This window comes from Pteropus vampyrus, unplaced genomic scaffold (genome assembly GCF_000151845.1).
Source record: "Pteropus vampyrus isolate Shadow unplaced genomic scaffold, Pvam_2.0 Scaffold291, whole genome shotgun sequence".
In the NCBI taxonomy this organism is placed as follows: Eukaryota; Metazoa; Chordata; class Mammalia; order Chiroptera; family Pteropodidae; genus Pteropus; species Pteropus vampyrus.
The window spans coordinates 942,571-953,977 of NW_011889072.1; the positions used below are offsets into that span (position 1 = coordinate 942,571).

Genomic DNA, 11,407 nt, shown 5'->3' on the forward strand with positions numbered 1-11,407 from the left:
GCGCTGTGGGCCTCGATGTAAGTGCAAGTCCGCCTCTACCACGTGGGCAGCCAGAGAAGCCGCCCTCATCCCCCCACCCTGCGTTTTTTGGATTCTTCACCTTTTACATTTGTAAAATACCCGTGAAACAGTGTTTACCATTTTACCTATTTTTAAGTGTATAATTCAGTGACATTGTCCCTTTTTTTCTAATACCTTGACTCCTGGTTTTGTCCTGAAGCAAGAGGGCTGAAAGGACATAGGTGGTTGTAAATGTTAGGCTTTAACCCCGGGATGGGGTAGTGTGGGGGGAAGGGTTGCAGAGCTCAGCCTACAGTGGGGGGACCACACTGGAACAGGAGCAAGGGCACAGCCACCCAGTGCTCCCCGTGCCCTCCAGCCCACCTCTCCCAAGGAGTCCTGTCCTCACTGCTGACCTCCCTGGCGGCTACTTCCTTTTCATCACTTCCAGTGTTCCAGAGTCACAGCTTCATCGCTTGCTTTTTAGGACGGGAGCAATGGTACCCCATCTGGTGTCCAGGTGGCCTGCGTGGCTCTTCTGGTGGCGGGTGGCCTGCACTCCTGGAGCCTCCTTGCAGCATAGGACGTGGGTGGAGGTGTCCAGGCGCCCCATGTGGGGCAGCCCTTGGAGGGTCGTGGGCACCGGCTCCCTGGTTCGCAGAGGCAGCTCCTCTACGTCCTCCCGTGCCCCCGAAGTGGTGCTGACCCACGAGCGCTACCCTGTGCAGCGGCTGCCCTTCTCCGTGGTGTCCGAGGAAGACCGGGCTGCCTTTGAGCGCATGGTCCCTGGCAGGGTCATCATGGACCCCGAGGAGCTGGAGGCTTCCAACGTGGACTGGCTGAGATCCATGCGAGGTGAGCGAGGATCTGTTCACGCCTCACGCTGCAGCGGGGTGGGCTTGAGAAACAGCAGTGAGATAGGCAAGGACAACACCACGGGTTGTGGGGAGGAGCATGGGGTAACTCCCATCTGCCTTTCTCATGCCGAAGAAGAGTTGCATGCTGGGGATTTTAAAGCGCAGCGAGGACAGAATTTGTAGAAGTTTATTGGTGTGCATCAAGAAGTGCATGACACCTGCCAGTTAAAGGATGAGGCAGTCCCCTGGCTGCTCCGAGGGGCCTGTGTATAAAACACTCCCGTCCTCTCAGCTCCTGGTTAGGTTCCTGGGGCCACCAAGACAAAGAATCACAAAGAATCTCTGGATGCCGAAGGCCAGGAGTTTGAGATCAAAGTGCCTGTAGGGCTGTGGTCTCTGGAGGCTCCAGGGGATGACCCTTCCTGCCTCTCCCGAGTCTCGGTGGCTCCCTTGGCTTATGACAGCATCACTCCAGTCTCTGCCTCTGTCATCACGTGGCCTTCTTCCTGTTGACGTAGGAAACGTACAAACCCGTAGGGACGTTTTCTAAGAGTTTATTTGCGCCAAACTGATGACGTCTGCTGGGACGCAAGATCCCAAATACTCCCAAGAATCACAGTTCTGCAGCTACTTTTATGCATTTGGAATTCAGGAAGGAAATTAAGGAAGGGTACATGGAGGTGGGGGAAGCCAGGTGGGGATGGGTTACAGGACAGTTAAGATTTGGTGCTCTCTTGAGGGTGGCTACACTCATTTCGAAGGTACGTGAACCTAGATGCACAGAAACAGTGGACACAGCTGGCTGAAGGTGAAGATAAGCCTTCTACTAAAGTTACAGGCCCAGGGTGTGACTGCCCACCGTGGCCTGCCCAGGTTGGGATTTATGATCAGATCACCCTGTGAGCTTGCTTTGCATAGAACCCTGTTTTTTTCATCCACATCCCTTGTGTGCTTCTGTGTCTCGCTCTCCCTCTGCTTTCTCTTATGAGGACACCTGTCATTGGATTTAGGGTTATCCTAATCTAGGATGATCTCATCAAGGTCCTTCACTTCTGTAAAGATCCTTTATCCAAATAAGGTCACATTCACAGGTTCTGGGGGATAGGATAAGGACACATCTTTGTGGGGGGCGGGGGTCCATTCTCCCCACTGTAGCTCTCTAGGGCAAGACGGAGGGCTGCTGGTCTGGTCTGCCCCTGCTCCCTCTTCTCTCACCAGACCTGTCCCCCGGCCCCTCCGGCACCCTGCCGTGCCGTGCCCCAGTTGGGTGCGTCTCCGCCTCCTGGAGGCAGCACGTCCTTTTGATGACAGAGGTTGCGTTGCTCCTTGTGTGCTCTCCTGAAATGATTGCAGAGGTGATATAACCTGCTCACTCACAGTTCTGGGAACCAGCATGGTGTTCGTGCTGTAGCATTAAGGAGTGCGAGAAGACGAGCTGCCTACAGCAAAGTGACCTGCTTAAACCCGTGACGCCAGGACTCACTGGGCGGCTACTCCTCGGGCTAGGCCTGACTGACCACAGACGGGCCCTTGAGGGCCGTGCCGTGCTGTGGGCTCAGGTGCTGCGGGGGCTGTGCTGTTGGTGGGGCGCCCTGAGTGAGGCTCCGAACCAGAGCTTGGGGTACAAGGGAGGTGGACGGGGTTGCGGGCTCAGTGACGGAGGTGGTTCTTTGCTGTGGGAGGTCGGCGACTTTGGAGGTCCTTGAGCTGTTCACTGCCGGGGGCCTGTGAGTAGAAGGGCCTTTAGCCTCACTCTGCCCACTGGGGAAGAACTCTGCCATGCTACGTTGTTCCGTAGAAGACACCACCCAGCACAGGGCCCGCGGGCTTACGTGTGGTGGCCCGGTGGCAGGGAGGGCGATGCCCACCCTGGCTTGACACTGCTGCCTGGTGGCCCTGGGCAAATGGGCCTCAGCCCCCACCTCTGCAGAGTGGGAGTGGGCCCCCCCACAGAGGTGAGGCCCCGGCCGCCTGCGCCCGGTGTTTAGGAGGGCAGCGCCTGAGTCCATCTGCCCGAGGGTCCAAGGAGATGACATGTCAGTTTTTGTGACAGTGCCCCTTTATGGGACTTTCTTTGGAGAAAAAGTTAAAAATTTCATCTAGGAGTTATATAGAAAATGTAAGCCTCTAAAAGCAGATTAGATTAGGACTGTGCAATTTTTCCTAAAAACAGGTTTTATTTGACATGGAAACGTATTAGACATCTTCACCTGTAAGAGGTGGACCACAGACCTCGCTGGGCACCTGCTGTGGGCCTGGACTGAGGGAGGGCTGGGTCTGGGGCGTGAGATGGGCAGCATGCCAGGGACTGTGTGCGGAGGAGGCACTTGTCGCCTGAGCTGGGGAAGCTGGGAGGGCATTCCTAGAGCAGGGGCGGCCAGCACAGCCTCTGAGCAGGGCCACACTCGGCATGTTTGAGACCCCCGTGGGGCCGGAGTGGATGGACCAGGGAGGAGGTCAGAGCGAGGGGTCGGCCACCAGGGCCTCGAGGGCTGTGTGCGTCCTGGCTTCTCGGCGCTGAGAGGAGCCGGTCACTCAGGCCCAGTCGTTGGGCGCAGCGTCAGGGGCGCAGGGGGAGGGCGTGGTCTGCGAGGGGTGGGTGGTGCCGAGATGCGGAGGATCGTGTTTGGGATGAGGAGGAGCAGAGGACGGGCCGCTGCTCGGTCACGGACCCCGGACTTCGTTTGCCGAGGCGGGAGAGGGACAGCGCGCAGGCGCGGGGGAGCACGCTGCAGAGACGCGCAGGGGGCCTGTCCCCTGCGGAGCTGGGGTGGCGGCGCCAGGGTCCAGGCAGAAGCCGCGGGTCAGGTGCGGCTGCTGGGAGGAAGCCCTCTGTGGCGCCTTGGGGACAAGGGGACAAGACGGGTGTTTCAGTGGTGTGTAAGGGTTAGCATACGCTGGGACCAGTGATGGGGTGAAGGCTGTGCTGTCAGGGGTCCTGGGTTAAAAGAAGGCTTTTTTCATTTCATTTTTAATTTTAGGCTGAGAGTGGCCACCACAGCAGGTTGGTAATGGCCGCATTGGGAAACGGTTGATAATGCAGGAAGCCTGGGGCACTGTCCTTGAGGAAGTGGGTGGGGGCCGTGCCCAGCAGGTGCAGGGCAGGGGACAGGGGAAAGGTAGGCAGGGGGCGCAGGAGCAGGAGGGGGTGGGAGGGCTGGGAAGGGCTGGGGGGAGGTGTGAGGAGGGGTAAGCAGGAGGCCTGGGCTCTTAAGCCAGGACAGGGAAGCGGGCCCGGCAATGGCCTGCTGCAGTGCACCTCCCGGTGTCTGGGGAGCAAGGCCCTCAGCACAGAGGTTCCCAGGGGCAGGGCTGTTACACCCTGGGACTGAGTGGCTGGCGGGGTGAATGACAGGCCACTGGGAGAACAGAGGCAGCCTCTGAGTCTGAGCTGCAGCCCTTACCTGTCGGGCCAGCAGGCCTGCAGAGGCTGGAGATGAGGGTGCTGGGTCCCTGTTGAAGCCCCCCATACTCTGCGGTGCTTGTGGGGAATCATAGGCATGGCTGTTTCCATAAAGCCCTGCCCTTGGACACGGGCTGCAGACTGGCTCCTACTCACATGGACACCGAGGTCACCAGGAGATGCCCGGGTTCATGCATGCTGGGACGAGGTGCGTGGCTCCCCGGCACCCGGAGCAGGTTGTGGAACACCCACATGGTGGCGCCAATGGGGAGGAGGGCCCCTCAGAGAGCTGCAGGGGACGCGGACGGTGGCCCAGTGACTTGGGGGCGGTGGAGGCTCAGAAACCACAGAAAACAGCTGAAGAGTGAAATTGAGCAACTGCAGCTGTCCTCCGGGGAGTGGGCACTTGGAAATGGGAGGTGCTTGCAGTTTTGGGTTGTCGCAAAAGCCAGAGGGTACAGCTGGCAGGTGGTGGCAGGATGTCACATGTGCAGGAACTGACAGGAACCTGGCTGGTGACCAGGGTCCCTGTTCTGTGCTGTCCTAAGGGATCAGGCTAGAGGCCTCAACGGCCAGCCCCCTGAGCAAACATGGTTCATTTGATGAAAAGCAAATGGAAAATGATTTTCAGAATTAAAAAGTAAGACAAAAACTACAGCCTGATGTCAGAGCTCCATGAAGACTTGGTGACACAGGGGAACATCTGCTGGGCGTCCCTCCTGCTTTTCTGCTGCCTCCTCTCATTTATTTAAAGAACTTTCAACAAAGACAAAGGGCAGAAAGAAGCTTGATTGTTCTGGGGAAGCAGTGGATAGGAATGCCAACAGACCGGCTTGGAGGGGCTCCCACCGGCCACATCTGGGCATCCAATAAATCTTGACAGCAAAGAATTGTAGCCCAGTGAATAAAAGAACCCATGCGCCCACGCTGACAATCGAATAGCTAAACAAGTACATGACAGAGAAGGAAGACCCCTTCTTACAGTGGACAGCCCACAAACGAATGCGGGTGGATGGACTTAGAGACACCACCATTCGGCAGCCGTGCTGAGAACTGCTCCGGGCAGGAGAGCCAGCAGATGCTAAGTTCATGGGTGAAGGTTGGAGGAGCAGCGGGGACCTACATGGCGTGCCCCACAGACACTTTGTGACTTGTGGTGGAGAGGCAAGCATCGCAGTCACCCTCACCATTGTCCAAAGTAGCCACCCTCCGCCGGCCCCTCCACCTCTCCTCAGCGGGGATGACTGTCCTGGAGGGTTCCCGGCTTGCAGATGACCATGTGGGCCACCCCAGCCAGGGAGGAGAAAGTGCCGGGGAAGGACATTTCTTCCGATCACAGACCCAGGGACTCCCTGCCACATGCCTAACACGCTCTTTCCTGTCTCAGGCTGTAGCAAGGTGCTGCTGAGGCCCCGGACGTCCGAGGAGGTGTCTCACATCCTCAGGTAAGGAGCCCCGAGCTCCCGCCCGCCGTGCGTTCCTGTGGTTTCCTCACGGAGACACGCAGACCCCATGAAGCTGGTGGGAAGCTGGCGGCCTGTGCTGTGCCAGGCAAGCTGGAGTCGGGGAGCCTGGGCGCTGGCTGGGCCTGCTGGGGGGAGGGCCGTGGACTCGTAGCGCGCTTCCGGGAGGGGAGTAGGCCTTTTCTGCCAATGCGCTCTCTCTGATTTTTTATATCAGTAAACTGTCACGTTTATTATAGAAAAATTTGAAAACAGAAAACTATAGAGAAAAAGTGCAAAAGCAACCAGGAACTTCCCCTGCAGAGATAAGCACTGCTGACGTCTTGGCTCATCGTGTTAGTGTCTTTCCCGCGTGGGGCCGGTTTTGAATGTCATCACGTGTTTTTGGTGTGTGAGAGCCTGAGTGCCCTGTAGCATGCCACCCCCGGAGTTGCCAGGGCACATGAGATGGTCCCGAGCCTTACGCTGCCACGACCATGCTCGGCACGTGGCACTTGCTGTCAGAACCCTTCGCCGGAGCCTTTCGCCTTGTGGGCGGGTTTACTTGTTGCACGTGGGCGCGCTGCCTCCCCTGCAGGCACGCCATTCCTACAAACCCTCACCCACCCGGGCCCTCGCGGGCGGGCATGACGGTGGGGGCGTGGGGAGGAGCGTCCTGACACCACCCCGTGCTTGTCCCAGGTACTGCCACGAGAGGAACCTGGCTGTGAACACGCAGGGGGGCAACACGGGCATGGTGGGTGGCAGCGTCCCTGTCTTTGATGAGATCATCTTGTCCACCGCCCTCATGAACCAGGTCATCAGCTTCCACGACATGTCCGGTGAGCCTGGGCTGCCCTCTGGGGCCTTGTCCTTGTCCTTGTCAGCTGCCATGTCAGTGGTGGGGGCCCGGGAAAGTGCAGCTCTGCCTGCGCCCAGCCCTCCGGGTGTCTGCACAGGGGCGTCATTGACTTGGTCACTTAGTGACTGACACGGAGGCCTTGAGGTGAGAGGGGACTGGCTGTCGTTGTGGCTTCTTCCAACTCTGACATTTGCTGGCCACGACTGCCTCTTCCGGGGCATGTGAGCTCACGTGTGTAAAGGGGCTTCTCGCCTAGGACCTGGCGGCGTCACGATCTTTGCCTCTCGAGCAGGACGTTTGGGGCTGGACCATTCTCTGTGGTGGGGAAACCTGGGCACTTTGGGGTGTTGACAGCATCCCTGGCCTCCATCCACTCGATGTCAGTAGCATCTCCCCGACCAAAAGTGTCTCCAGACTTGTCACATGTTCCCTGGGGGCGGAATCACCCCCAGCTGAAGACCACTGCCTTGCAGCAGCCCTCTCTTGTCTGCTCCCCCCATGACTGTGCACCTGCCCTCCCTCCTCTTCCCTTTTCCACGGCACATAGAACGGGTCACAGTGTGGCCGCGTCGGTCCTGACCAAGGTCGCCGTGGTAACGCCGGCTTCTTGGCAGGGACCCTGGTCTGCCAGGCGGGGTGCGTCCTGGAGGAGCTGAGCCGGCACGTGGAGGAGCGGGGCTTCGTCATGCCCCTGGACTTAGGGGCAAAGGGCACCTGCCACATTGGGGGGAACCTGGCGACGAATGCGGGCGGCCTGCGGTTTCTGAGATACGGCTCGCTGCGTGGGACAGTGCTGGGCCTGGAAGCGGTGAGCTGGGCCACTGCCACCCCTTCCAGCGTCAGGGCACCAGCCTCCCAGCCTTTCCCCGCGGCCAGTGTGCTCTCGAGGCCCCTGGGCAAGGCCCACCCCGCCTCGCGGCGGGTCCCGTGTGCCCCCAGGCAGGTCTCTTGTGGCTCATTCTCCTGCGGGAGGCGCGTAACCGCACGGACACTGGGGCCTGTGGCGTCCACCACGGCGGTGCCCTCTAGGGCCCCAGGTGGCGCAGGGGCATGAGGCCGGGTTGGAGACCCTGGGTCCCCACCGTCCCGCCGTGGCCTTGGCTCCAGGCTGGGCGCTGCGGAACCTGTTGGCGGGTCGTGGCCCCATTCTCTAAGTCCCCACACCCAGCCGCACGTCATTTTTATCGTGAGTCACTTTCTCGTGTTTAGAGGTGGCTCCTCTCCACCCCAGGTGTGTCCTGCTCCACCTCCCCAGGTGGGCTGTGCTCCACCCCCAGCTCCCCTTGAGAACTGGGCTCCGAGCCTCCTAGTTGTAGGCGGTGGAGCCGGAGGGGGATAATGTCGCTCTAGCTATGGGGAACAGTCCTTCACCCCCCGGGCCTCGCGCTGTCCTGGACCAGCCTGGGGTGGCGGGGGGTGGCTCGTGGGCTTTCACAGGGTGCCCTGGGTTGGTCGGCCTCCCGAGACGGACACCTGCTCAGTCTGTGGGCTGGTGTGTAAGCATCCTGTGTCCCTTGTCCCTCGCCAGGTGCTGGCCGACGGCACCGTCCTGAACTGCCTCATGTCCCTGCGGAAGGACAACACGGGTTACGACCTGAAGCAGCTGTTCATCGGATCAGAGGGCACCCTGGGGGTCATCACCGCCGTGTCCATCCTGTGTCCGCCCAAGCCCAGGGCCGTGAACGTAGCCTTCCTCGGTAGGTGGGGTGCCCGCCCCTTCCAGAGGCTACTGGGGGCCAGGTGCTCCTGGCCACCCTGTCATTGGTGTGAGGGGGGGACAGAGGGGCCCCCACAGGACAGCCCTTCCTGTTTCTCCTGGCTTCTTGCCGTTTCCAGAAGGATACAGGACCAGGCCTTGTGCTCATAGAAAGAGCTGGAATCAAGCTGCCAGGCTCTGGGCAGGACACCTTTGTCCTGTAACTGCACAGGCTTCGCTCACCTCTCTCACTCCACTTGGTTATTTAAGATTCTGAGAGGAAGGGGGTCATTTGGTGTGAGATCAGGGACATCACTCAGTACCGTGGGCTGAGCAGAGAGCACCTGTGAGGACAGACAGACGCCTCACAGTGTGCTGTCCTGCCCTCCCTGCCCCACAGCCAGCACACTCCAGCACACGCAGCACACTCCAGCATGTGCAGCACGTGCCAGCACGCTCAGCACACACCAGCACACGCCAGCACACGCAGCACACACAGTACACACAGCACACACAGCACACGCTGCCACCGTTCGGTGTGTGGCCTCCGACACACAGCTCTGCGCTGCTCAGGCCTCCGCTCCGCGGCTCAGGGGGGCTCGCCTGCCTCCCCCCTTGTTTCCGCTCTGACTGCTTCCCGTCCCCTCTCACCCTCATCTCCTCGTTCTCAGTTGGGTAGGTGTATTGGAGGGGTCCCTCCCCTCCCTGCTCAGGAGTTAGGCCAACTACCAGGTTTCTAGAGCTTTCTGCAGGCTTTTAGCCCCTGAGTCCAGTTGATCAGTCCGCACTCCCCGGCTGGGCTGGTCACAGACTGGTGGTCCGTAGCCGTCCCCCACCCTCGACTTGGCTGTTCTTGTCGCAAGCCTCACCCCTGGCTTCACGCCGTAGCGAGCCTTTGCTGTGCCCTCTGTGCCCCCTGCGTCCCGCGGGTGAGCTCTCTGCGCGTGTGCGCCCGTCCCTCGCATGCGGATGTCTGCCGGTGGTGGAGCCTCACGTTCCACGGGCCTGAGAACGCCCTCGGTCCGGCTCACTGAGCAAGCACGTGTGCCAGGCGTGCGGGCGGCTTGGCGTGCTCTGCCTCTCGTCCCTTGGGGACGTCCCGCCGCAGCAGCCCCGCTGCTGTCCACGGGGAAGGCCGCCGTCCCCCACTGCTCTGAAGGGGTGTCTCCTGTTCTCGGGGCCCTAGAGACCTCGCCTCGCCTTGGTCCTTCGCGATTCACGTATGTCGTGGGGCGGAGCACACTCCTTTGGGTCTCCCCAGACCTTTCTGAGCTCCTGAAACCTGAGGCCTATGTCCTCAGCCACTTCCAGCACCGGTGTTCCCGTCCCCTTCCAGGCGGTGCTGACAGGCCCAGGGTGGCCCAGGCCATAGTCCCTGCGGCTCCCACCCCTCCCCACCCCTTCCCACCCTGCTGCACTCCGGTCGCTCCCCCATCGCTGCTCCCTGAGGCCCCCGTGTGCGCAGCCAGCTCTGCGCCCGGGAGACTGTGGCAGTCGCTCCGCCTCAGGCCTCTGATCTTCTCAGACAGTCCAGGCACCTCCGTGACCTCTGAGCCCTGAAGGGCCATGTGTGGCCCACCCCTCCCCCGCAGGGTCTCCGGGCCTGTCCCACCTGCTGGCACAGCCCCCCGCATACCTTGTGAACACTCAGCTCCCCCTGCACTCAGCAAAAAACTCGTGCCGGTCACCGAGGACCGGTGAAACCTGGCTGCTTGTGGTACGAGGAAAGCAGCTATGTTGTACCCAAGGCAGCCCCCTTGTGCCCCGTGTGCAGACTCCCCCGTCTCGCGTCATGTCCCCCGTCCTCCCTGGCACTGTGGCAGTTTCATCTCAGTCTTTGACCCCGCGACACCCTTGTTGGCTGCCGGGCCCGTGCGTCCTGGCTCACTGCCTCCACCCCGCCCTCGGGGCCCTGGGCCGGGCCAGGCGGGCAGCTGAGGTGCTGTGTCCTGTTGCAGGCTGTCCGGGCTTTGCTGAGGTTCTGCAGACTTTCCACACCTGCAGGGGCATGCTGGGCGAGATCCTGTCTGCGTTCGAGTTCATGGACGCCACCTGCATGCAACTGGTGGGGCGCCACCTCCATCTCGCCAGCCCGGTGCAAGGTACCGACCCCATGCGGCCAGCCTTTCATGTCGCCTGACGTGGGGGGTGGCTCTGGCCGTCAGGCCATGGTCCCGTTCTCAAGGGGGGCCAGAAGGAGGACGTTAGTGCCTCCGCAGCTGCAGCGGTGCCCTGCTCGGTCGTCTTGGCAGTGCCCGGCCTTGAGCTCCGTGAGCCCGGCCGCTGTCGTAGCGCAGGGCTCCTCGAAACAGCCAGCTGCCTTTGGGGGAAGGCGCACCTGTCCCCAGGGCTGAGAGGAACTTGGTCTGTGAGGTGCTCACCCTCAGGCCTCAGACAGCTCTCTCTGAACAAGCAGACGAGCTGGCCGTGCGCCCGCCCCTGGTCACTGCTGTGCCAGCGCCAGGCGGGGCTTCAGGCCATGGCTTGTGTCCTGGACCTCGGGGCTGGGAGTATTCTGCTGTGGGCCGCGGTGGCATGGCTTCTGAGGTCCACCCTGGAGAGATGGTCGTGGCTTCCGCGTTCCTTCAGTGTCGGCACCGTAGCCGGCGGCTCGAATGGAAGAAACTTGCTTCTCACGGTTCTGGAGCTTGGGAGTCCAAGTCCAAGGTGCCTTCGGGGCTGGTCCCTGGTGAGCCCCATGTTCTGGCCTGCAGGTGGCCACTTTGTCACCGTCTTCACGGGGTGGCTGGAGAGCGGTCTGGAGACTCTCCCCAGGAGAGTCTGGGACCAGGTCCCAGTCCTCACGTCCCCGTTCGACCTCACTCGCCTCTGTAAAGGCCTCAGCTCAAGTCACGTCGGGGTGGGTCAGGGCCTCACCATGGAAATGGGGGTGACGCGACTCAGCTTATAAGAGTCGTAAACACGGAACGACCTCTGTGCTGTGATCGTCAATGGCATTCCCCTGTGAGCAGTGAGACAGGGAGTGCCGTGGCCAGGAAGTGACTGTGTGGGGGCGGGTCCTGGGCGGGGGAGGGTCTGTGGTGGGCAGTGGGTCTCTGGACAGAGGGAGCCCCTGGCTGGAGCACGTGTGCTGCTGGACATTGTGGGCGAGAAAGCCGCTCCACCGTAATGTTTAAGGCAGAGGCC

The 11,407-nt window shown here is 61.0% G+C and overlaps 1 protein-coding gene across 1 annotated transcript in view; it reads left to right on the forward strand.

Moving 5' to 3' along the window:
• Nucleotides 1–11,407, forward strand: part of D2HGDH (D-2-hydroxyglutarate dehydrogenase) — a 20,187-nt gene continuing 8,780 nt past the window's right edge. The window contains exons 1-8 of the mRNA XM_023521090.1: nucleotides 1–17; nucleotides 488–855; nucleotides 5,648–5,705; nucleotides 6,405–6,544; nucleotides 7,179–7,372; nucleotides 8,093–8,261; nucleotides 10,219–10,398; nucleotides 10,975–11,120. Coding sequence (XP_023376858.1) covers nucleotides 16–17; nucleotides 488–855; nucleotides 5,648–5,705; nucleotides 6,405–6,544; nucleotides 7,179–7,372; nucleotides 8,093–8,261; nucleotides 10,219–10,398; nucleotides 10,975–11,120 — 1,257 coding nt within the window. The 5' untranslated portion in view covers nucleotides 1–15. The remainder of the gene's footprint in view (nucleotides 18–487; nucleotides 856–5,647; nucleotides 5,706–6,404; nucleotides 6,545–7,178; nucleotides 7,373–8,092; nucleotides 8,262–10,218; nucleotides 10,399–10,974; nucleotides 11,121–11,407) is intronic.